We start from the raw sequence: 27,064 nt of genomic DNA on the forward strand, positions 1-27,064 counted from the left end.
AAAAAGTAACAAGGTTTGTTTCTACAGCTTTCTCAGCTTTGAAGCCCCATCTCTGCTGATAAGGATGTCTCTTTACCTCATAGTACAGGGAGGGGACCTTTCATATGGGCCACTCATTTCCTGCTTTCAGGAGGGGCATGTGACAGCCTGGGTGTTGTTGCACCAGTTGCATCCCAAGTAGCTTCAACTCAAGATAGTCAATATGCCATGGTGGCACATTTTGGGGTGGCCTCCCTGGGGCTCAGAGTTTTTTCCTCTGAACCCCCCCTGAAAGTTTATATAATAAATAGCTGAGCAGGTGACTGTGGAGAGAGAAGTCCAGTTTGGATTGAGCAGTAACAAATCTACAAAGAATAAGAAAAGCATAGGTCACCATGAGGATGAATGAATGGGTGAACGAGGGTGTGGGGTACAGGCTTCCAGTATGGAATGAATCAGTCACAGGAATCAAGGGCACAGCATAGGGAATATAGTCAACAGTATTTTAATAGCAATGTAGGGTGGGGGTAGCTAAACTTGTGGTGAGCACAGCATAATGTATACAGTTGGCAAGTTACTATGTTGTACACCTGAAACTACGGTAACATCGTGTGTCATTTATGCTCAAAACATTTGGAAAAAAGAAGGCAAGAGGATGAATAAATAGAAGAGAACGCATTTCCCCACACCTCATGAAATGAGTCCCACAATCCTGGAAATAGATCTGCTCAAATAAATGTGTTTCATTTATTTGGTGGAAAATATTAATTCCTTTTTTAAAGTAGATTTAAGTTAGATATTATCTGCCTCATTTGGGTTAGATAAAAAGCAACATTTTCCACTGATGATTGCACGAGCTCCCCCTGCTGGGAAGTCCGGTATCTAGAACATGATGATTTTGGAGACCCCCCAGAGGCTAAGCTTTTACCTTCTGACTGGAGTGTTTTCAAAGCATGCATAGTGGTATTGAACCCTCCTTGTTCCATTATCATAGACAGATTTAGGATTGCCTTTTCTAATTCACCATCTCTGAAACTTGGGAATAAGATCTTTAATGCTGAAGAGAACCTGGAATTCTGATGTATCATCCGATTTTCTATGATTCCTCAACAGGCATGTTGTGTGGCACAATTTTATGAACAAATGCTGTCACAAAGCACAGTGACAGAAGAGCCAGGTATCCAAGTCCATATGGTTCTGACCATTTAGGTGGGAGTCCTTTACATGCTTTGTTGACACATGAAATAAAGGAGAAGGGCACCTGGGTGGCCCAGTCCTTAAGCATCTGACTTCAGCTCAGGTCATGACCTCACGGTTGATGAGCCTGAGTCACATATCAGGTGAGTTTGAGCCCCTTTCAAGTTAGCCTCCTGTCTCTCTCTCTCCCTCTCTCGTTCTCTGTCCATCTCTGCCCTTCATTCACTTGGGCCCTCGCTCAGTTTCTCAAAAAGAAAAAAAAAAAAACAATGTGGTTTATAGGCAAGGTGAGGTTGAAACCTGTACTTTTCAAAGTCTGGAGTGTTAATTGATAGTGTTAATGTTCATACATCTCCATTTTTCTTGTGGTCCTGTCAGTCTTTGAGAGCAGCACACATTTCAAAATAGCTGATTTCATAGTCTTCTGATTTGGCTCTGGCAGCTAGAAAGCTTCGTTCTGTCACTCAGCCAAGAAAGCCCAGATTTTTGGTCCACATTTTTAGGTGGTTCCTTCCTCTGCAACTTTCTTGGAAGATTCACGGATTCAAAGTTGAGCTGATAGTTTTATCTCCTTAATCCAGTCTCTTTGTTCTGACAATGAGTCAGTTCAGTCAAATTCATTTCGGGAAGAGGCAATGCAGGTATCTTCTTAGAGGGAGGCCTCTGCTTCAAACAATCAGGTAATAAATAAGAAGAAATTCTATTGCAGTACAAGAAAGATAATGTTTATTAATAAAAGGATCCAGTTATAAACCAGTTTCTGAGTTCCAAGGATAGCCACTTGAAAGAATCTCTAGATGCTGGGTTTAAAGCATCTTTAGGCAGGTAAGGTAGGTAGGCAGTGGCAGACTGACAGACTTTCTGAGAGGTTCATAGAGGAACAGGCATGAAGATTGTCTACATATGAGCTATTGCGGTGATTTCTCAGAAGGTTACATCAAGTTGTTCATATTCAATTTGCAGGGCTTCGGGAAAAGGGGAGTTTTGGGTATCCAGTGATTCCAAGTCAAAAGGATAGAAAAAAAGTGGAAAATATTAGTTTGGAGACTTGTGGCCAGGCTTCAGAGGAAACTAGAAGAAATTAGGATCTCGTCCAGTTCATAGTAAACTCTATTAGACTGTAAAATCCACAATGGTGTGTAATTGAAACATAATGTTTCTTTCTTTTTTTTTTTAACGTTTATTTATTTTTGAGACAGAGAGAGACAGAGCATGAGCAGGGGAGGGTCAGAGAGAGAGGGGGAGACACAGAATGGGAAGCAGGCTCCAGGCTCTGAGCCATCAGCCCAGAGCCCGACGCGGGGCTCGAACTCGCGGACCATGAGATCATGACCTGAGCCGAAGTCGGCCGCTTAACTGACTGAGCCACCCAGGTGCCCCCATAATGTTTCTTTCTATAATCACCCTCATTTTTACCAAGGACAGCCAAATTAAGACCAATTTGTTTGCAAAGTGTAATAGTTGCTTTTTTTTTTAAGTTGGCCTGATGATGAAACTGCTGTAAATCATAGCTTATGAGAAAAAGTTTCTTAGGATTCCTTACTAATTAACAGTCCCAAACATCTGTTTTCTTCATCCTGTTAATTCATCATGAATTTGTTGTCTCTTTGTCACAATGTATAAAAACTGACTGCTTTGCTTAAAGACTCAGATATAAGTATCAGGATGTTTTTCCAATGGGCTTTATTGGCTCCATAAAGTCTGCCTGAGTTCCTTCAAGCAGTCTGGTCATATCTGTGTCTGTGCAAGTCCCCGCTTGAATATGACATTTCTGTCAAAGTGTTGGTGATGTAACCAGTGTTTCCAAATACGTCCTGTTAACAAGGTAAGCAGATTCTTATTCAACTTATGCAAATTAAAATATTGTTGTGAAAATATGAAAACACTCACTGAAAGTTTTTGAATTCTGGACAGATCAGGTAAGGAGAAAAATATAAGTGTCTCAGTCTGTTCACAAATGCATGTTTTATCAAATGGCTGTAAGTCATAGCTTAAAATAGTTTTTTTTTTTAATTTTTTTTAAGTTTATTTATTTTTGAGACAGAGAGAGACAGAGCATGAACGGGGGAGGGTCAGAGAGAGAGGGGGAGACACAGAATCGGAAGCAGGCTCCAGGCTCTGAGCCATCAGCCCAGAGCCCGACGCGGGGCTCGAACTCACGGACCGCGAGATCGTGACCTGAGCTGAAGTCGGACGCTTAACCGACTGAGCCACCCAGGCGCCCCTAGTTTTTTAATACTGTAAAAAACATTTAAAAATCAGCAATGTTTCAAAAAATTTGTAAAAATGAGAATCATCCTCCATTCATTCAGTGCCATGTTATTAATTCTTATTCTGCTTGAATCCAGATCTTCCATTCGTTCTGGAAATTCTTACCCAGTTTAGCTTTATGATCTTAAGGTTATCAGAAGCCTATACAAAAGAGTTCTTTCCATCAGCCTCATGCAGGTGAAACACATTTGCAGAAGCTGTTGTAAAAGCATCTGAGTAAAAGTCTAACTGTCTATAAATGATAAAAGACTTAAAAATGTCCAAAGTTAGGGGCGCCTGGGTGGCTCAGTCAGTTAAGTGTCTGACTTCAGCTCAGGCCATGAACTCATGGTTCGTGAGTTGGAGCTCCGAGCTGGGCTCTGTGCTGACATGTCAGAACCCGGAGCCTGCTTCAAATTCTGTGTCTCCCTCTCTCTCTGTCCCTCCCCAACTTGTGCTCTGTCTCTCTCTGTCTCTCAAAAATGAATGAAAACATTAAAACTCATTCTTAAATAAAATCTTAAATAAAATCAATTTTGCCATGGCTTGCAAGAAACCCGGAGAGTTTTTCTTCTGTTCTGATAGCAGTGTAGCTGGTGAGCAGCACCTCAGAAGGTCCTTCCCAGTGAGGTGACGGCACACGTTTTCTTCTAAAGATCTTGAGGTCCACCTGGTCTTCTGGTGGCAACATGACGAATGGAGGTGTTAAATTCCTTACTACCTGCTGTGGCAGTGGCACATCTAGTCAGAGAGCATCAGCCCATCTGCTGAGCATGCAGACAGTGACCAAACAGAATAGCACAGGGCTTGGGCCAAATCTATCAAACCCGTCTATACAACCACAGAGGGCAGGTGGGCCTAGGAAGCCTTCCTGGGGTGTGCTGATTTCTTCCAGAGATTTCCCCGGGGTTTACAAATCATTCACTGGGAAATCATGTGGTCAGGAATGTTGTGGATGCCTGGGCAAATCCAACTGTCTTTTTGGTCCTTCATTATCTTTGTGTCCAATTTGGTGGGTGGTAAGTGTAAGCCACAGGGTCAAAAGAAAGGGTGCTCTAGGAAGTCCATTTGGCCCACTGTATAATCCATCTGATAGTTGTTTGACACCTTTTTGTATCTGACTGTCCTTTGTAGACTGTGGGGCATTTGCTGGGTAATGAATACTGTCAGTCAGGGATAAAGGCAGGGTTCACAACTGGGTGGAGAAAGAACAAGGGGGCCTGTTTGGGGTGCATACTTACAGCTCTGCCAACCCTATCATTTTCTAAAGATGCAACATCAGCTGTCTTAGTATGTGCTGAACAGTGAACAATGATGGTTTTAGAAGGAGGGTGAATAGTTGTAATATGTCAGCAATTATAAGCCTTTTAGCAACGGAAATAAGATGACGGAGGGTTAGTTAAAAGCGCTTGTTTGTAATGGGTCTGTCATGTTGTAGAGAGGTGCTATGATTTATGAACTTGTAAGACAGCAGGCACCACGTGGGGACGCACAGGTGAATAGGGGAGCTTAATGTCAGAGTGCTGGCTATGTCCATCAGGCGGCAGCTGTGGCCACCTCAGGAAAGCATGGGGCCTGATGCCACAGTGTCTGATGGGCATGAGAAATGCGCTCCTGGCTGTATCTGATTGGCAAAAGGCTGTCCCAGAAAGCATGCAGCAACACCATGCCTTTCATTCAGTATAAATGAAAGGGCTTGTCAAAGTTAGGTAAGCTAAGAGCTGGGGTGTGGACAGAGCCAGTTTTAAGGCTTCAAAGGAGGTTAATGCCTCTAAAGTCCATTGATATCTGAGAGAGGAGCATACAAAGGTTTATCAAACATTGCAAACTAGGGACCATTTGGAGGCAGTAGCCAGCTGCCCCTTAAGATTTATGTAACTGTGTATTCATTTTGGGGAGAGGGATGGACATAATTGATTCAAGAATATTTGGAGTGAGATTTTGAATGCCCTGAGGCATGTCCTAAACAGGTTATGTCATACTAAAGAGATAACTGTTGTTCACACCTCTTGGAGTCTAGATGTAGAGCTGTATAAGCTGTCTGCCTTGTTCAGCTAATGCCCCTAAGAGAATGAGGGAGTCCATAAAAGCTCCCAGCTTGCTTTGTTTATAGAGTAAAGGGTACCAGCAGGGAGCCTTGGGTAGAAGTTACAGTGTCTAGCTGCACTTTAAGGACTTGGGAAAATATTGCATACACCAAATATCCTTGGGGTATGCAAGGCCAGGTGAATGGTCTCCTTTTAACCGTGAAGGCACAAGAAACCAGGAGTCAGGGTGCAGAGGAATTGAAAAGGAAGCTGTTCACAGGTCATTTCTGTAAACCAGGTTGCATCAGCAGGAATGATGAAAATTATCAGCTGGATTGCAGGGCACAGGATGCCGAGAAATTATGAAAGAGATTATGGCTTCTAAATCCTGTGCAAACTGATGGATTTGGTTTCCCTCTGAGTCACATTTGCCTTCTTTCTTTATGGGCAAGATTGGGGAGATACAGGGTCGGGTGGTAAAGACAAGGATGCTGTGGTTCAAGAGAGACTCTGTTACAAGGGTATAACTTGCTCCGAGTCTCTAGAGGGAGGGTGCTGGGCCACGAGGGCGAGGGTGGGTCCCTCTCCCGAGAAATGCACCCAGGCTCCCACTTCCTAACAACTCAACTTCAACTGTGTGTGTAGCCCAAAGACTGACTCGGGCATCTTTTAAATTTTTTTTTTTTTTCAACATTTTTTATTTATTTTTGGGACAGAGAGAGACAGAGCATGAACGGGGGAGGGGCAGAGAGAGAGGAAGACACAGAATCGGAAACAGGCTCCAGGCTCCGAGCCATCAGCCCAGAGCCTGACGCGGGGCTCGAACTCACGGACCGCGAGATCGTGACCTGGCTGAAGTCGGACGCTTAACCGACTGCGCCACCCAGGCGCCCCTCGGGCATCTTTTAAACATCCATCCTCTTCAGAGGAATTTATCTCAGGATGAACTTCCAGTAAAGACAGCAGGACACTTGGAGCTTGACCTGAAGGTGAGGAAACAAAAGTGACTTTTCTTATTGCAATTTACATTGGCATTAAATGTAGATAACAAATCTTTACCAAGAAGTTTGCCAGTTAACACCTGGGAAGCAGCAGGGCCTGGGAGTGTGAACAGGGCCTGAAGAATCTGGGCTGGGCTGGGACATGGGCAGTAAGACGGGTCGCCCAGAGACTCTGAGAGCCTGAACAGAGTCAGGTGACAGGTAGAGATCAATCCTCTGAGCAGATGGGAGAGACAGTCACACCAATGCGACTCAAGAAATCTAGTTCCTGAGCCTCTGTTTAAAGTTTTCTGGAAGGTCCTGGCGTTGACTGAGTACTGGCTGACCCATCATTTAAAGGGGGAATTGTCCCTCTGGAGAAAAATGAATTTTTTCAGGGTTACAGGGATTAGGGGAAATTGTTTCTTAGACTTTCCTTTTTCTTAAGTGCAGGACAATTTCTCCCCCAATGTCCTGTATTATTTGCAATATCTGCAGTTCTCTGGAGGCAAACGGAGACACGTCAGAGTGGGCTGGAGTCATTCTCCATCATGCTTTCACCTTTCCAAAGATTCAAGTTGTAAGGCAAGACTTGTTTTCTGTTCCTTTCTTTTATTCCCGTTGGCTTTCTTGAGAGCTATTTTCAAAGATGCAGGTAGCTGTCTCCATTATTTTGTTTGGTGTTTGCCGCCTCCCACCAACCACACTATCGTGGACTTGTCAGGTGTTTTTTTTTTTTTAACCATTTTTTAAATGTTTATTCGTTTATTTTTGAGAGAGAGAGAGAGTGCGAGCAGGGAAGAGGGAGACAAGTACAGAATCTGATGCAGGCTCCAAGCTCAGAGCTGTCAGCATAGAGCCCAATGGGGGATCCGAATGCACAAAAGGTGAGATCATGACATGAGCCAAAGTTAGATGCTTAACCGATTGGGTCATCCAGGTGCCCCTGTTTTTTAATATCGGGGGGGAAATTTCCCACAGAAGCAGAAATTACAAGAATTTTACGTTCTGGGGCTACCGGATTGAATACAGTGTGCTTTTTAAAGTTTGTATAAAATGCTTAACAAATGCACTTCTTCCTGAGTGTATATTTCATCCGTAGACCAATTCACTTTGGGGGAACAGGCCTCTTCCGTTGCTCCTATTAACCCTTGAACAATTGAGCCTTCTCCTGGTCATTCCCAGGAGGGCCAGAGAGAGGGTGTGGCCCTCTGTGTCCCCTGTGAGGGGAGCTGTTTGGCCTGCCTGGTAACAGCCGTATACTCATGGGCTGGAAGGACTCCCTTTAGCAGCAGTGAAGGTGTCTGTGAGTTGGGTTGTAAAAAGGTATTAATTTTTAAAATTTCTCTGTAATTTCGGTAGGATCTTCTGAGAGTAGAAGTAAAGGGACTTCATAATTGAGAAGGTCTGTCACTGTCCAGGGGACATGAATTCTTTGTGACAGGGGTCCAGGAAACCCTCCTCAAGGACATTGCTCAGGAATGCCTGGAACTGGCAGAACTTGATCACAAAGCCCTGGAGACTCTGAGCAATTGTACGGACCGCAGCATGAGCTTTACTGCCCTTCCTGGCCGCTCCTGCTAGATGTACTTCTCAACACTCAGCACTTACAGGAACAAACTGTATTTCCCAGGCCAGGAGGCCAGGCTGAGGTACTCTCTATAAATCTTGTAAAGAAACAATAGTTAAAATAAGGAGCTGGGCGTTCAGGATTTTTCAGGGAGAGTTGGAGTTTTTGTATTTAAGGGAACTGGCTGAAGAGCTGGGGCTCAGTTTTGAAGGGAAAGTTTCTAGACCAGGAGCCCAGAGATCCAAAAGATCTCCTGGAGGGTTAGGGACAGAGGTGTGGGGATGAAGGAGATATAAGAAGGGGGATTGATGTCAGATTTGGTTTTTGGTTCTTGTTCTGATTTTTGTTCTTTTATTAAGAGACTCCCTAAGGCTAGCCTTATACTGGTTTGTGTTTTCTTTTCTTTTTCTTTAATTTTCTTTTTTCTTTTTTAAAATTTACATCCAAATAGCATATAGTGCAACAATGATTTCAGGAGTAGATTCCTTAGTGCCCCTTACCCATTTAGCCCATCTCCCCTACCACAACCCCTCCAGTAACCCTCAGTTTGTCTCCATATTTATGAGTCTCTTCTGTTTTGTCCCCCTCCCTGTTTTTATATTATTTTTGTTTCCCTTCCCTTATGTTCATCTTTTTGTCTCTTAAAGTCCTCATATGAGTGAAGTCATATGATTTTTGTCTTTCTCTGACTGACTAATTTCACTTAGCATAATACCCTCCAGTTCCATCCACATAGTTGCAAATGGCAAATTTTCATTCTTTTTGATTACCAAGTAATACTCCATTGTATATATATACCACCTCTTTATCCATTCATCCATGGATGGACATTTGGGCTCTTTCCATACTTTGGCTATTGTCAATAGCACTGCTATAAACATGGGGGTGCATGTGTCCCTTTGAAACAGCACACGTGTATCCCGTGGATAAATGCTTACTAGCGCAATTGCTGGGTCATAGCATAGTTTTATTTTTAGTTTTTGAGGAACCTCCATACTGTTTTCCAGAGTGGCTGCACCAGCTTGCATTCCCATGTGTTTTCTTTTCATTTTGATCCTCCCCTAAATACCAAGAAGGCAGCTGCTAGGAAGGAGAACTCTCTAAGAAATGTTCTAAATATAGAACATTTTCTAATTTGAAAGATCTGCTGTCTGCTAATAGCCAGTGGGATCACCATTAATATATTTATTTTAATCGTGACTCAATCCAAGAAGCCTCTTTATGAAAGGACTCAGCGACAACTTTCCAGGATTAAATAAGTCTCTACCATGGATGTAAGGATGTTTCTGGAGAGGGTATGGATGAAGAGGTCCCCATGATCCAAAGTTTACTCCTGAAAGAGTCTAAGAAAGCAAATAACTTTGTGCAACATCCTAATAACAAGTGTGCCAGGATGCCCACAAGGAGCTCCAGGCTCTTATGACCTGGACTTGGTCCCCAGGGAGACTCTGCTGCGTACTGTATTTGAGCCTGTCACCAGGGATGCCCAGGGATCCAGGCAAGGGCTGAGACCCCACCTCATGATGGGGAGAGGAAAAGCCACTGAGCAGAGGGGCGTGTGGGATGGAAGACAAGGCTGGGTCCATTTGGAACATGCAGTCTGCCATAGTCAGTCTCTGAACATCCCCTAGAGAGGACTCTTTGTAAAAGTCATCTTGCTTCACCATGACAGGCTCGCTCAGACTGCTGTCCACACCATCCTGGGAGTTCAGCCCAAGACTCTGAGAACATGTGCAGGTGCCGATGGGACAGAAAGTGGGTAGATCTGACTGATGTGTGAACAATTCACCAGATATTAGAAGCTTCTGTAATTTACAAGCCATTCATATTTATTTAAAAATTGGAAAATCACAAATCATCTTTCATAAAACTATTTTGAGGAGCACTTGGGTGGCCCAGTCGGTTGAGAAATAGACTCTTGATTTTGGCTCGGGTCATGGTTTCAAGTTCATGAGATTGAGTCTCATGTCAGGCTGTGCACTGACAGTGTGGGGCCTGCTTGGGATTGTCTCTCTCCCTCTTTCTCTGAGTTTTCCACTGCTTGTCCTTTTTGTTTTTCAAAATAAATTTAAAAAACTTAAAAATCCTATTTCTAAGAGAAGCTTATAGACATGAAATAAATAAAGCAGAAAAAAATTTTGACTCCTCCCTAAGTCTTGCATGTATCATAAAGTAATTACCAGTGTTTCCTACATTCCATAGACCTTTATAATTTCTATCAAAAAAAATTGCAAGGGAAGCAAATGATTCAGAAATTAGAAAGTGGAATTTGGACAAGTGTGTGTGTACTTACAACACTTGGTTCTTTTAGGAGCAAAGGACTCAGAAGAGTGAAGAAATCTCCATTCCAGCAGCGCATATATTTCAATCATTATCACTAAAGCTTAGTTAGAGATCACACACTATTCAAGTCCTTCTTTTTTGTTCCAACATTTTATGGTGGAGGAAAACATTAATGGTAGCTAGGCCACGTTTGTGGGTTTCTCTAAAGAAATTAAAATCCTAAACTGTCAGCTCACAGAGCCCAACGAGGGGCTCAATCCCTGGAACCATGAGATCATGACCTCAGTTGAAATCAAGAGTTGGACACTCTCCATCGGAGCCACCCAGGCACCCTGCAGTTGTTTTACTTTTAAAATGTAAAATTTCATACATTTTTAAAAGAAACTTGAAAATTCAAAAGTTACCAGACTAGTCACTCATACAAAAGTATTTACAGCAATAATGAGTGAGGTGGTAATATTCACAGTGTAAAATGTCACACAATCAAATCACAACTTGGTTTTTAAATGATTCAAGTGTTTCACCCCACACAGCAGGGTGTGGTAGGCTTGAAAATAAAATCCATTTTCTGGATAATTTGTTGCCAGTCAAGGTCTTCTTTACACCATCATCTCACACGATAGGAAAGCTGGCCATGGTGGCAATTCCACAGTGGTTGTCCCGGTCCTTGGCCATGAGTATGTAGCCGTGTTTGCCCCAATTTGCACCCCAGCTGAAAAAAATGGTTTTTTTCATTTATTACAGAGGAAGAAACACATTTCTCTTTATGGACAATAACACCTGATACTCAGCAGTGCCTGAGGCCAGGACAGATTCAGGAAGAATCAAGAGAGGCCATCCTTGCTCATGGTTGAGTTCTAACCCAGCAGAGAAATCTATCCCCAAACCTTTCACAAAACTGCAAAATGAGAGACAGGAAAAGGAAAGTCTTGGGTCAGATGTGTTTCAGATGCAGTACTACTCAAACTATAGCAGGACCCTTGCAAGTTTGAAACAGTAGCTTAATGTCAACAAATGAATATGTCTCTGTTCCCGCTAAGTGGGGCAAACACTTCTGGGGTCTCAGAAGTGGGCTCAAGGGTTTGATGATCTATATCCAAACACTGATTGCAAAAAGGATTTCCTTTTCAATTCCAAAGATAAATTTTTTTTGGCTTTTTATACCTGTTCTTGACAATCCAGTATTTTTTGTTATCTGATTCTTCTCCTTCAAAGCCATAGCCAACCACCAGAACACCGTGATTCAGGCGTTTATTGCTGCACTTTGGATCATAATAAATGCCTGGAAAAGTAAATTTCAATTCCAAGGTGGGACATCAAAGCAACATGATAACATCTAACAATAACCAAGTCACTGCAGTAAAGGAGGCATCTCAAAATTCAGGTGGAATATAAATCAATAAGATTTAGAAATCAGTTCTTTTTGTTTAGCAAGGCTGGGGATTTAGGCTGTCATGCACATCATCACACACATCATCATCACAATCTCTTATGTAAAGAACAGTCAAGAGGCATAGAAGAACACTCGTTGAAACTTTGTCATTCTATTCTACCATGTCAGCATTGGGAAGCAGCAGAAAAACACACAATCACTTGAGCCAAGGGGTTCTTTCCAGCGTCCATTTCACTAGTAAAACTCTTTGGAAATCTTCCAGGTCTAACAGGTGGGAAGAACTAGAGTAAGTTAAACTATACCAATCAAATTATGTAGCCATTTGAATATATTTATGAAGTGGTTGAAAGAGGGGCATTTGGGTGAAGTCATGTCAACATGCTGAACAACAGGCACAAAATCACATGTGCTAAAGGAATAACTACGTGAAGTCCATACCCTCCTGATCTGTACACAACAAAGAGTCTGTCTTGCCTTATATGATGATGGTTCCCCATTTGTCCTGCCTACTTTTGTATGTAGACACATGCTGACCTTTTTTATAGAACTGGAAGGAATTCAGGCTTGCATCTACAGCAGCAGAGACAGGCCCCACAGTTGCCACTGTGGTCATTAGGCCATCCTCCTTGTTTATGACACTCCAGAAGGCAGTCACGTTGGCAACAGAATTCTCAGGCTTGTATTTGCAGGATTCATTCTTTCAAAGGTAAAGGGGGAGAGGCTTGATCACTACCATCCACGTCCAGGGGAACAGGAGTGCAAGATTGTTTGCAACTGAATGATTTCCAAGTGAAGTTTGTTATAAGGCATCTCAGGACATAAAATGGGTTTGATTGTTTTGAAGTTGAAAAATTAGCAGTGTCTATCCAATGAGACACTCTTTGGGTCTACTCGTTCATAAAGTTTTCACTCTGGAGACCTGTACTGTATATAAGATGCTGTTCGTGTCACCGTGTAACATAGTTGTAGGAACAGCTATATGGTAATGAGGTGATCAGAGAGCTGTGCTAGGCTAATACATTTTAATGGCAGTTCTGACCATTTGTAGGTATAGAGTCTACAATCACATACAAGAATTTTAAATACAGGATCTGTTTCTACTGAAATGCTCAACTTTGATAAAAGATAAGGAACTCTACTTACCCGTGCATGATATGGATAGGATTCCTCTGAGTCCAGTCCCCCATTGTCCTTAACATACTGGAAGGCTTTATCCATTAGGCCACCATGGCAGCCCTTATTGCCATGAGTCCAAGAGCAGTCCACCAGGTTCTGCTCACTCAGTGAAACAAGTTTGCCAGTTTTCCGGAACATCTGTCCTTCAAGGGCACCAGTTGCACTAAAAGCCCAACAAGAATGACAGTCACCCTGAAAACAAAATGCAAACACTCTGAGCCTACAAAATAAATTGGAAGGCTTTGACGACAGCCCATAAATCTTAAAACTCTTCTAAAACATAACAAACTGCATATTGTGCCTCAATTTCCAAAGCAACAACACTGATTCCTTTTGGCTTTACTCTTGAGAGGGATCTGCTGAGTACTGTCCCACCTGATTCTTCACGGGAGTTACATAGCCTTTCTCTCTCCAGTCCACAGATGAAGGGATCTCAGCAAAGAGAGGTGCTTGGAACACTTTCCCCTTTTTGTGTTTCTGGATTTTAAGGTCATTCAACACCTGCTTGAATTCTTCACTGGTCTTCAAGGAAAAGGAAACAGAATGTTGACAAGCATGAGATGTTTTGAAAAAGTACTTAGAGGAAGCATGAAACATTCAGCAATCCGTGTCACACTCACCATGTCACCAAAACCATTCATTGCCATTGTGAAGCTGTGTTTCCCTTGGCTGTGTTCCCGATTGTGCTGTTCAATCATTTGCATATTCTTCTCCCACACTGCTCTCCTCTGTCCTTCTTCATCCTGGAGACAAACATATAACTTACCATCTTTGTCCTATTTAAAATCTACTGCCCTGGGACGTGTGGGTTCCTCAGTCAGTTAAGCATCCAACTTGGGCTCAGGACATGATCTCGTGGTCTGGGGTTTGAGCCCAGTGTCAGGCTCTGTGCTGACAGCTCAGAGCCTGGAGCCTGTTTAGGTTTCTATGTCTTCCACTATCTCTGTTCCTCCTCAGCTCAATTTCTGTCTTTCTCTTTCTCTCAAAAATAAATAAATGTGAATAAAATAAAATAAAACAACCTAATGACCTACACCTAGTGGATGTGCTCACAGAGAGGAGGATATCCCACACAACCAGGGACGGCCTGAGGCTTCTGGGAACTGTTCTCCAGCAACCACACAGCAGGACATATGCCCATGTTGTGCACAGTCCCAGTGCCCTGCTTACTGCCTAGGTAAGAATAACCTCAAGAAGCTACTCCCTGCTATGAACTCCCACCAGCATGGAATGTTCTCTGCAAGGGTCCCTTGGAAAGTTTAAATGTTACCAACCATGCTATATAGTTTCCCGTGTGTTGCCTTCCACTGGGACCATTGTTCATCTAAGCTCTGATTGACTTGTGGAGCAGCTGACGCTATTCCCAGGCAAAGGGTAGCCAGGAAGAAGGAAGGATGCATGTTTGAAAACCTAGGAAAGGAAAAGAATGAGTGTCTGATTAGATCAAGCCACCTAAAAAGCCATTCTTCCTTCTGAAATGTTAGAGCCACTGAAGTAGAGCAAAAAGATTGAATTTATCCTCCTGAGTGTTTACACGGGCTGTGGAGGAAGGCTGAGGATGTGGGACGTGCAGTGCTCCCACTCCCTGCCCTGTGACCTGCCTACTGGTTCCAAAGATGTAAATGGCAGTGCAGGGAGTGAGGAGCCCTGAGTCCTGGTGTGGTGGTGGTGGGGGGGGGAGGGGGAGCAAACTGCCATGTCTGGAGGGGTCAGGTCCTGGAAAAGTGCCTCCTGGGAGCCCCAAACCCCCGACCCCCAAGGCAGCTCTCCCCAGTGTTTTCAGAGGTGGCCCACCCTTCATGCCAGTTCTGGGGATCTCACCTGTGGTAGGTGCAGTTGTGCAGCTCAGTCACACCTTCAGGTCAGGGGATGTCCAGGAGGCCTGGCAATGGTTGGGAGGCTGCCCATTTAAGGTCTGAGATTGGCCCTACCAGCCCTGCCCCCACCACCTGCGTGCCCTGCAATTGGCTGATCCATCCTGTGGGCGGGGCCTCTGTGCCCCGGAGCTCTGGGCATGTGATGCCTGGGTCCCTAATTATCCCAGGGGAATTTGTGCCTGCTTTAGTGGCCCCAGGGGGAGGTGAGCTGGGGAACCAGGGACAGCCCTGTGGAGGGGGTCCGGCGCCTCCCTGGGGACCTACATCAAATAATTACCATGAATTTATGCATTGGCGGATGGTTCATGAAAATAACTTACAGGGAACCCCAACTGGCTTTTAAGGACCCTGCCTGTCCTTTAGTCCTAGGATTTTTGGCTAAAATCTCCTGGAGGGATGTGAACAGGATAATCTAGTCTAGTGGTTCCTGTTTATTCCGATCGAAGGTGCAGCAGGTGGAGGGTGCAGAGCCCACATGGGAAGGTGTTATAAGTGTGTCAGGATGGGATGCCCCTGGGTTATGGAAGAGTCTGGAGAGGGCAGGCAGTTCCCCAAGCAGGGTATGCGCTGGGCAAGGCTCAAGTCCTTTCAGGGAAAGGGGCAGAAGGGAGGGGTGTCCGGAGAAGGCATGGCATTTTGTAATGCTCCTGTCCTGCCTCCCCCAGGTAGAGATTCTTCTTCCCTCTCAAGCCTTTCTCAAAACTGACAGAAAAGAGTTATTTCCAGAATAATATGGTTTAATAAAAGGAGGACAAGCAGAATGTAGAAACACCCTTTTCCTGCCTACTGTCTGTCTTATGGATTAGTATGTTTCTCAGTATCCAACATGTTTTTCTTCAGATTTAATTTTAAAAGTTTCAGAAAGACATTTATTTCAAGCAAAAAGGTATTTATTAACCTCAGTTTCCTCAGTGAAGACATAGGGCAATAATTTGATTTTCCTTAGAGGATTCTTGTGAAGATTAAATGAGATAATACATGTGAGGCACGAGCATAGAGTAGGGCTAATTTAATACTACTTCCTTGTGAGGTCGCAGAAAATCCTTCCAAAGGTCTTGCTTCATTCAGAAACTATTTATTTGAGAATTTGATACATAGGCAATCCCTATTGACTTCTTTTCTTCCTGTGAACCAGGTCACCAGTTTAGTGAAATGAATCATAAATTATAGTGGTTAAGTAAACCTATACATTAAAAAGCCAAGCTACATCTGGTTAACATTCTTGAATTATACTCCCAAACTGATAAATGAGGCATACATATCCTAACTATACCCACGGAACCTAAAATACAATCTATTGTCTCTCATTTGACCCATTATGCTAGAGATGATATCACATTTTAAATTACAGATAGCTTTTTTTCTTTCCTATTAGAATTTAGGCAGTCATCTGAGTGTGCTAAGGTGGCTCAAGTTTTTCTACAAGCTGTTCAGATTACAACGAGATGATATTTCATACTCCTCAGGATGGGTAATATTGACAAGGGTGCAATAGCAAATGTGGGTGAGGGTGTGGAACTGTTGAAACTCTCATACATTACCAGTGGGAATGTAGATGGTAAACCACTCTGGACGGTGGCTCACCACTTGCTTATAACAGTAACTATACACGTGGCCATTAACTCAGCAATTGTAATGTTAGGATCTACCCAAGTGAGAATATTCACATCAGCTTTACTCACAATAAGTTTTAACTGGAAACCAGAGGAGAATGAATAAACACACTGTAGTACATTCTTATTCAACATTTAAAAAAGAACAGTATATGATTCTTTTTAAAAAATTTTTTTTAAATGTTTATTTTTGAGACAGAGAGAGACAGAGCATGAATGGGGGAGGGTCAGAGACAGGGAGACACAGAATCTGAAGCAGGCTCCAGGCTCCGAGCTGTTAGCACAGAGTCGGATGTGGGGCTCGAACTCACCGACTGTGAGATCGTGACCTGAGCCAAAGTCGGATGCTTAACCAACCGAGTCACCCAGGCGCCCTGAACAGTATATGATTCTTAAAAACAGTATGTCAAGCAAAAGAAGGCACATGTTCAAAAGTACATATCTACGTGTATTATATGAAGTTCAAAAGGCAAAACTAATCTGTGGTGATAGATCTCATAACAGTAGTTACTTTCAGGGGAATTGTTGACTGGAAAGGGGCAAAAGAGAACTCATTAAAATGTGGGAAATTCTTTTTCTTTAAGTTTCTTTTATTATTTATTTTGAGAGAGAGAGAAAGAGAGAGCAGGGGAGGGGCAGAGAGAGGGAGAGAGAGAATCCACAGCAGACTTTGCACTTGTCAGATGTGGGGCTTGATAAATAAACTGTGAGATCATGACCTGAGCTGAAACCAAGAGTTGGATTTAGCCAACTAAGTAACCCAGGTGCCCCAGAATGTTGGGAAATTCTATACCCTGATCTGGGGGATAGTTCCATGGGTGCGTGTATTTGTCAAGACTTACTCAGCTATATACTTAAGATCTATTAATTTCATTTTATGTAAAATTCTACCTCAATAGAAACTTTGTTAGGATAAAATTTGAGATCAAAGCAAAAAAAAAAAAACCCACAAAGTTAAATTGTAAAACATGGATGTTTTGTCAGGATACTGAGCAAATTCCTGACTTTTCCCTGAAAAAAAAAATCTGTAGAAAGTAGCCAAATCTTTCTATTGACCTAGAGCTGTGCCCCAAGTAAGACTACTATCTGTGCTTGTTAATGTGGTAGAAATAAGCAGCAACAGTAAGACTCCCTCAGAAAAGCAGCTGTGAAAGGAAAGCCTGACCTCCAGCTTCTCTGGGTCACCAGTGCCTGCAGCCTGGGTTCACCTGAAGCCACAGGGCAGCTCTCAGTGGACAGAGTGGTCTGAACTCAGGATGAGATCCTGGGAAGCCTGTCCATCCATGAGGCCCTTATTCTCTTCTTCTGTGAATTATTCTAAAAATACTCAGCTGACACAGGACTTAAATAACATGTTGAATCTTTATTTTTTTTTTCCTGACTCATTTCCTGACTCATTTGACAATTTCCATTGTCAAGTTAGCTAACATAAGGTATATACAGGGTGCTCTTGGTTTCAGGAGTAGATTCCTGTGATTCATCACATAAAACACCCAGTGCTCATCCCAACAAGTGCCCTCCTCAGTGCCTATCATCCATTTTCCCTGCCCTCCCGCTCCCCACCCCGTACCACTGTCAGTTTGTTCTCTGTATTTAAAAGTCTCTTATGGTTTGCCTTGCTCTCTGTAACTGTTTTTTTCCTTTCCCTTCCCCCATGGTCTTCTGTTAAGTTTCTCAACTTCCGCATATGAGTGAAAATCTATGATATCTGTCTTTCTCTGACTGACTTATTTCACTTAGCATAATACCCTCCAGTTGTATCCACGTTGTTGCAAATGGCAAGATTTCATTTCTTTTCATTGCCGAGTAGTATTCCATTGTGTGTGTGTGTGTGTGTGTGTGTGTGTGTGTGTATATATATATATATATATATATATATATATATACATACCACATCTTCTTTATCCATTCATTAGCTGATGGACATTTGGGGCATTTTTTTTTAAATTTTTTTTAACGTTTATTTATTTTTGAGACAGAGAGAGACACAGCATGAACGGGGGAGGGGCAGAGAGAGAGGGAAACACAGAATCCGAAGCAGGCTCCAGGCTCTGAGCCATCAGCCCAGAGCCGGACGTGGGGCTCGAACTCGCCGACCGCGAGATCGTGACCTGAGCCGAAGTCAGACGCTTAACCGACTGAGCCACCCAGGCGCCCCAGGGCGCATTTTTAATCTTTTAAAGCAGCAAGAGAACAATTAGTTACTGATTTCGCATTTATTTGTAAAACAATAAAAGTTTCCTCCAGATTCTTAGTCTGTGTTTCTAAAGTAGACCGTTAGAACATCTCCTAGGAAAGCAAAGACGTGTGCACCCGTTGGGAAGGAGCAGAAGAGGGGGAGATGTGGGAACTGACTTTGCTTCAGGAGAAAAGCTGGTTTTACTTCTGTATTTGACTTTTCTGTTTGTAAAGCCTGTTTCTCTATGTGAGGACCTCATTTCTACTGAAGTATATGCTCCTGTCATTTCATACAAAATAAAAACTGCACAATAGTGCTTGTGTTCAAGGATTTACAATATGTTTATGCTCTGGGGGAAATCTTTCTTTAAAAAAATATTACTTCAGTCAACATTTATTCAGGGTAGTTTTCTGGTTCAGTACTCCAAATTATGGAGACTATGAGTCCTTTAAAAATTCACACTTTTATATTTTATATCACATTCATTACAGTTTCCAAATATTTTGCATCTTCCAGGTAGCACCAGAATGATCCTTTAATAGAAGAAATACATCGCTTCAGGGAAATTTAACAGGAAGTAGAAGAGAAGGTCACAGTGTGCACTGTTGATGTCACTGTAACAGGCCAAGTGCCCCCAACCTTTATGCAATACAAGCAGGAAATATTTAATTCACATGGTATAAAGTCATAGCAAATGGTTTCTGATTAATTGTCCGTGACTGTTGGACTACTTAGTCCTTCACAGTGTTATCCCTGGGCTCATTGTCTTTTTATCCCATTCTGAAGGAGTACCATCACCCTCATCATAATCTTTGTTTTCTGCCATTCTTTAATTGCTGGCCCTAAATGGCATTTCCAGGCTCATATCTCATCCTTGCCTCAATGCCATAAACAGTGCAGTCCATCAGCGCGCTACTCTGATGACCTGATGTTACTCTGAGGAGCTCTCCTGTGCCTCTCCTGTGCCAAGCTGTGTCTTCCCCCTGGAATGTTCTTCCTTTCCATTCCACCTCTTAAATGTCTGGTGGAATCCTGCTCTTCCCTCCAGTCCCCTATGAAAAGCCAGTAAATGGATTTTTTCTTTGTGTCTCCAGAGCTTCTGGACTTCAAAGCTTTCAGGGTGCCTGTTACAGTGTTTATAAGTTTTTGGTAATCCTGGCTAGGCTGAGCTCCTCAAAGTCATGTTCATGTCTATTACACCATTGAACCCAGAATCTCAATGATTGGGTAAGCAGGTGCTTGATTAATAAGAAAAGTTGCATGTTGCACTAAAAATATGGGCAGCAGAACCAAATTATGACTTTCAGTTCCTTTACATTTTGACTTTTTTTTTTTATTTGCAAAGTACATCCATGCATAAAGTTGCTCTCATTTTGGTCACATTAAAAATGAATAAATGGAGCTGAAATATTCACATTTATGTTTATATATTTTTCTGTTTCTTTTTCCAACTGTAATCTGTGATAATTCACCCAAGGCAGGAGAATTTTCCTTCCACACTATATATTAAGAAAGAATATCATGAATAAACTAATGTTCAAGCAAGTGCAGAAAATGTTTTAAATTATTTAATAGAAAAAAATGCTTATAACATGGTTAGTATTATTATCTGCATTCAGATGGCCAGATTATTACAAGTATATCAGCTACTTATTAAGATCATCAGTCTACTTGGTTTCACTTTATCAACAATAAGAACAAGTTACTTGCAACTTTTGCTTCAAACATTCTGCAGTCCAGGAAACCAACATCATCACCATCATCATCATCATCACCTTTGTGGTAGTTGTCAACAGCTTGTGATATGTTAGGCATTGTTACATGGCTTAAATATATCACTCTATTTCCTTTCACAGTGACTTCTGCCTGAAAGAGTCTTTGAATCCTTGTTGCATGTCCCAATGATGAAAATTTGGAGTTGGCGAACTCTAAGTTAGTCCACATGCAAAGAGTAAGAAAACTGACATGATGTGAAACTAGGGTAATTGACAGCTCAGGTATTTTAAGATATCTTTGAAGAGCAAAAGACAGGTAATCCAAACCAATTATATTCTTTTTTTTTAATAGAATTTTGGAGAAGATATTGGGATATTGACAGAGTTCATAGCAATGCTAAGAAATAGATGTCAGGACCAAAACACCTGGAATCCAGGGCAAATCTGGCATCTAAGCAGCAGGAACTAGTCAGCAATGTGGTCAGGGCTCAGTTGCTGTAATAAAAGAATTCACATTGTTTCCTCCATCCTTGCATCATTCTGCTTCCAGATTGAAAAACCTGGAAGACAATGTCTGTCAATATTTCATCCCGTGTCTAAGGGAGGGAAAGCATCTTAATAGAGCCCCCTCTCCCACAAGACTGCATGTGATGGGGAAGAAGAAACCATAAATGAGAGCACACTGTTCCTACCAAGACAAGAGGAAATGGATGCTGGTGGCTAAGAAATAGCCTTTGTTCAACATGGCAGCCCCCATTTAGCTTCTCAAGATACAGATAAGCTTTTTCTTTTTATTAAATGTTTTCTTTTGAGATAATTGTAGTCACATGCAATTGTAAGAAATACTACAGAGAAAACCCATGTCCTTCTTAATTAAATGAAAACAAACACATACATGGATGGAATAGAATAGAAAGTCCAGAAATAAACTCACACATATACAGAGAATGTGAATAGATATTTTTCCGAAGAAGACACATGGATGGCCAAAAAGTACATGAAAAGATGCTCACCATTGTTAATCACCAGGAAATGCAAATAAAAATCACATTGAGATGTTACCTCACACCTGTTAGTGTTACTATTATCAAAAAGACAAGAAATAAAAAGCATAGTGAGGATGTAGAGAAACTTTGTAGAGAGACTCCTTTGTATACACTTTGTGGGAATGTAAACTGGTGCAGCTCATGTGGAAAACAGTATGGAGGTTCCCCCAAATTAAATGTAGAACTACTATAATAATTCCCACTTCTGGGTATTCATTCATAGAAAATGAAAATACTAACTGGAAATGATATATGTACTACATATCCATTGCAGTATTATTTAAAAGACTATTATTATATATAAAAGAGTCAAGATATAGAAACAACCTAAGTGTCAATCAATGAATGAATGCACAAAGAAGATGTGGCATATATATACACTGACATACTGCTCAGCCATAAAAAAGAATGGAATTTTGCCATTTGTGACAATATGGATGGACCTTGAGGGTCATTATCCTAAGTGCGATAAGTCAGACAAAGAAATGTAAATACTATATAATCTCTGTCAAATGTGGAATCAAAACAAAAAGCAAAAAAACAAAAATCAAGCAAAACAAATAAACAAAAAAAAACAAAATAAGCTAATAGATACAGAAAGTAGATTAGTGGTTGGCAGACACAGGGACTGTGGAGTGGGAGAAATGGGAAGGGGGTCAAAAAGTAAAGGATATTACAAAAAGAAAAAAAGAAGCCTGAGGGGAAAAAAAAAAGTATCTTACCTTCTGTTCCTTCTTTAATTCCAACATTAGCCTGGGGCAGAGAATTTATTGCCTCTAACCCTGCAGGTAAAACAATGTATAGAATCTAAAACACCTTCAATTATTGTGCATAGAAAGAGTCTCTCTTAACAATGCTTTCTTTTCTTCTTTCTATTTCCTGATGGGCTGGCGTGCATAGAAGTTTCTCTGTAAAGGAAGTGTGTTTCTTGCTGGAGCTTAGTGCAGGGAACAAGGAGTAACAACTACATCCTACATTCTCACATTTTTCTGCCAAGTTTCCAAATATTCCAGCCTGGTTAGGTGTTGTCCATACCCCCAGGGACAATAGGTGACAGGTCAACCACCTTGTAACTGACATTTCCAGCTTCTCAGCTTACTTAGTAAGGAGAGACGTACCCTCACTGTATCCATCCTATCACAGCCCAGCCAATCCACATTGTATAGACTTCTTTTTGTAAGACCCTATTTCCAAGTACCAGTTTCTCTATTAGACATCACTCTTCCAGTTTCAAATGACAGAAACCTAACTCAATAGGCTTGAAAATAGTATATTGCCTTTGCATGGGAAACAGGGTAGTTTCTCTTCAAGCACAGCTGGATTCCAAAGCTTAGTAGGTGTGGGACGAGCCTCCACGAATGATGTAATCACGCCCAGTGTGCGTTCCTTCCATCCATCCACTCTGACTCGTGGCTGTTGGCTTCACTCAGACTTCTTATAATCACTCTTGACCATTATAGACTTATCTATTTCTAAGGATGGCATCCTCAGAAAAGAGAAAGGATTTTGTCGAATAGCATAGACAGTCTTGGAATTGTTCCACTGGCTCTAACGAGCCTGCAGCAGGTGCTCATTTTAAATACATATCTGTGACACACTGTATGTTAGTCAATTTGACAATAAATCATATTAAAAATAATTAAAATAAATACATCTCTGTGGCTTGCAGATGAAGGAAGAGATGTTGGGCTTGGTCCTGGAGATAGGTTTGGTCAGTGACACCTGAAACACTCTCAAGGAGGAGGGGGTGAGTAAGTCGGGGTGGGGGGGGGAAGAGTACAATTGCTGGGTCATAGGGTAATAGAATGTTTCCTTTTATAAGACTCTGTTTGGGTGTAGGGGACATGGGGGCAGGAAGACAAAAGGTATAAGCTTCCAATTATTAGATAAATAAGTTTTTGGCATGTAATGTCCAGTGTGGTGACTACGGTGAACAGTGCTGTATATTTGAAAGTTGCTGAGAGAGTAAAATTTAAAGATCTCATCATAGGGGTGCCTGGGTGGCCCAGTTGGTTAACCCTCTGACTCTTGATTTCGGCACAGGTTATGATCTCAAGTTTGTGAATTCGAGCCCTGCATGGGGCTCTGTGCTGGCAGCTTGAAGCCTGCTTGAGATTGTCTCCTCTCTCTCTGCCCTTCCCCAGCTCTCTCTCTGTCTCTCTCTAAATAAATGAACTTAAAAAAAAAGTTCTCATCACAAGGAAAAATAATTATAACTTTGGGGGTGATGGATGTTAATTAAAGTTATTGTGGATCATTTTGCAATTTATACACATATCAAATCTTTGTTGTATACTTTAATACAATGTTATATCTCAGTTACATGTCAATAAAACTGAGAAAACTAGAAAATGCTAAACTATATTCTAGAGTGGCTGTACCACTTTACATTCCCACCAGCAATGACTAAGTGGTCCAGTTTCTCCCCGTTCTTACCAGCATTAGGTGTTGCTGCTATTTGTATTTTACCCAATCTAATAGGTGTGTAAAGATGATCATCCTGGCTTAAACTGGCATTTCTCCAACGGCTGATAGTAGTGAACACTGTCTCATGTGTTCATTGGCCATCTGCATATGTTCCTTGGTGAAGATAAGAAGTCTTCCTTCGTGCACATAGTGCACAAATGTCAGGAGCTCATTCAGAGCCAAACAAAAGGGCTGCTGTTGTTGCCTGTGTTCTGTCCAGGGTCATCCACAGGCACCCGTGCCGAAAATGGCTCCTTGATCCTGTCTGCAGACGAGTACTGGGTGTTCAGCAGTGTCATCCGATAGAGGAGTGCAGCAGAGTGTCTACTTTCTCTTAACACAATCTTGGTCATGACTCTCATGGCTACTTTGACTAGCTTGTCAGACCAGTGTGGACTGTCGTTGTTCCTGCTGCAGGGAGGCTGTCTCTGTAACTCTGCAGTTCTGGGCTCTGGATTTGCCCTGTGTATACTATGCCTTGTAGACAAATCCTGAGACCGAAAGTCCTCTAGGGCAAGGCTTCTCAATCTGATGTCCATTGATCTCTTGGGTTCATGGACAGACTTCAGGCGGTCTTTATTAGTCAGGGTTCTCCAGAGAAACAGAAGCAACAGGATGTATATATAGAGAAAGAGATTTATGATAAGGAATTGGTCCACATGCTCAGGAAGCTACAATTCCCAACATCTGCAGCCAACAAGCCAGAGACACAAAAGATCCCAAGGTGTAGTTCAGTCCAACTGGGACGACCTGAGTACCAGGTGTTAGACCCAGAGAGCCAATGGTTCAAGTTCCAGTCCAAATGCTGGCAGACTCCAGGCCTAAGAGAGCCAGCGTTTCACTTCAAGTCCAAGGTAGGAAAGACCAATGTCCCAGCTAGAAGTCAGGCAGCAGGAGGAGTTCCCCATTACTCAGGAGAAGGTCAGTTATTTCTTTTTTAAACCTGTTTAGGCCTTCAACTGATTGGAAGATGGTTGCCCACATTAGGGAGGACAGTCTGCATTACTTAGTATACCAATCCAATGTTATTCTCATTCCAAATCACTCTCACAAACACACTGAGAATGTTTGAACAGATGTTCAAGTATTCTCTGAACTACTTGAACTACTATTCTCTGAACTACTACAAGTTGACACATAAATTTAACTCTCACAATTCAAGCCCTTGTCCACTTGGCATACTCACACATCTTCTCAAACCATACTTCATCTCCAGATAAAGACAATGACAAGGTCATAATTCTGCCTAAAATGATCCAAATAAACTGTACAACCAAAAATGCACTAATGCCTTTCTCCACAGAGGAAATAAGTTTCCTTATTTACTCTTGTCCTTGATACCCCAAAACTAAAATACTATGATGTAAAATCAACAATAACTAAATACTATGATACAAAGTCAGCACATCTTATGTAATTAGATAAAGGAATAAGAGAGGGGGAAAAAGACAAAGATATTTTATGCACATACATACACATGTATTCATGACAAAATAGAAGGAAACGTTCATGATAATGACAACCCTCATTCTGGAAGTGGCCACATAGTACTACATATCTAGTATTTATAACTACTTTCTTCCACAGGCTCTGTCCCTTTCCCTGGTACTGGAGATGAACCATTCTACATTCCCTTGGCCCTCAGCAAACACCTCAGCTCGTTATGATACTTTACCTGGTGTAGTGACCCAAACCTTCATCCTTGAAGGGTCTTAGACCAAACTAGCCTGCTGGATTGGGTTGCTGTAATTTTCTATTGGCCTTAATCACAGGTCAACCTAAGGTATCTCCTGTATTCCAGACATAGTCTCCCTTACCTCCATTGTATAGTAGCAGTCCAATTTCTCCTTGGTAGTGAGAATTATTTACCTCAGCCAGTACCATAGCTCCCTCTTTTACCTGTTGACTCAAAGGTGTGATGAACCTAAGTGGCTAAGCAACAGTCTTAACTTCCAGTTCAGTGGAATCATTGTGTATATTCTGGTGGAAGCATTTCTCCCTCTGGAACTAGGGCATCTAGAGCAGAGGAAAATAAGGTGGTAAGAACAGGAAGCATAAATTTTACTATTGAATCACTAAGGGTAATAGTGAGAGCTGCCACTCCCATATCCACTCTTTGATTCTTAGACCTTGGAGTTCTGGCTATTGGGGAAATAGCATCATATTGGATGCTGATTCAGACCACATGCAGCCTGCTAGAAAGCCTTGCAAGAGCCTCAGTCCTGCAAGATATTGCCATGCAGCTGGTGCTGTAACTGAGTCTTCAAAAGGCCATCGCACCATTCTATCAAGCCAGCCATTTTGGATGTTAGGAAACATGAGAAGACCAGGGAATTCCATGGGCATGGGACCATTGCTGCAGGTCACCGGCTGTCAAGTGAGGTCCTGGAATATGGTAATGCTGTGTGGGATACCATAATTGTATTGAATCCTTTCAGCAACAGGATTGCATGCAGGGAAGGCAAATTTGTATCCAGACTGTCTGTTCAATGAAGAACAAAAGGCTGCCCCTTTCATGATGGAAGGGGTCCAATGTAATCAACCTGCCACCAGGTAGCTAGCTGATTACCCTGGAGAATGGTGTCATATCAGAGACTCAGTGTTCGTCTTTGCTTCCAGCAGATTGGGCACTCAGCAGTGGCCATTGCCAGGTTGCCCTTGTGAAAGCAGACCGTGTTGCTGAGCCCATGCATAATCTCCATCCCTGCCACTTTGTCTGTGAGTCCTTTGGGCAATGGTGGGGTGACTGTGGAAAGAGGCTGACTGCTATTCACAGAACAGCTCACCCTACCCACTTGATTATTAAAATCCTCCTCTGCTGAGCTCACCTTCTGGTGAGCATTCGCACAGGACACAAATATCTTTCTACCCATTAAGAAAGGTTTGTTCACATACTTTCCCCGAAAATTTCCTTGGAACCACTGTAGTGCTGCAGCTGTGTACTTCCAAGTGAATGCTACCCATTGTGCAGAACCACCTGTAAACCTGGCCTGAATCTTATCTTTCTCTGTCAATAGACTGTAGAGAACTCCTAGGGAGGCCATAGGTGTAGGCTGGGCAAAAGAAGGCAGGGTTGGGGCCATGGAATTTGGGCTGCTCCCTAGGGTAAATTACTCATGTTTTCAGGGCCCACTTGGGCTTAATGGTGCATATATCGCTTCCATCTGATGAAGGGTGTTGATGTGCATGTCCAACTTTATGGCTTTGTTCATCAGATAACATCCATGCTTGCCGGGCAGCCCAGGTCACACTGTAAACTGATGACCCGTGGTTAAATATTCAGTCTCTACTAAGGCTCAGGAGCAGGCCAAGA

The 27,064-nt window shown here is 42.3% G+C and overlaps 2 protein-coding genes across 1 annotated transcript; one reads left to right on the forward strand and one right to left on the reverse strand.

Annotated features, from left to right (window-relative positions):
* The window catches only part of LOC131491960 (procathepsin L-like), a 76,811-nt gene that overhangs the window by 4,644 nt on the left and 45,103 nt on the right, over positions 1 to 27,064 (forward strand).
* Positions 9,687 to 14,257, reverse strand: LOC131491964 (procathepsin L-like). The gene is made up of 7 exons (XM_058695531.1): positions 14,130 to 14,257; positions 13,476 to 13,598; positions 13,231 to 13,377; positions 12,823 to 13,047; positions 12,214 to 12,376; positions 11,451 to 11,568; positions 9,687 to 10,998 (listed from the first exon to the last, which is right to left on the reverse strand). Exons 1-7 carry the CDS (start codon positions 14,253 to 14,255, stop codon positions 10,899 to 10,901), a joined length of 1,002 nt encoding a protein of 333 aa, XP_058551514.1. The 5' UTR covers positions 14,256 to 14,257; the 3' UTR covers positions 9,687 to 10,898.

This window comes from Neofelis nebulosa, chromosome 12 (genome assembly GCF_028018385.1).
Source record: "Neofelis nebulosa isolate mNeoNeb1 chromosome 12, mNeoNeb1.pri, whole genome shotgun sequence".
NCBI classification, from domain to species: Eukaryota; Metazoa; Chordata; class Mammalia; order Carnivora; family Felidae; genus Neofelis; species Neofelis nebulosa.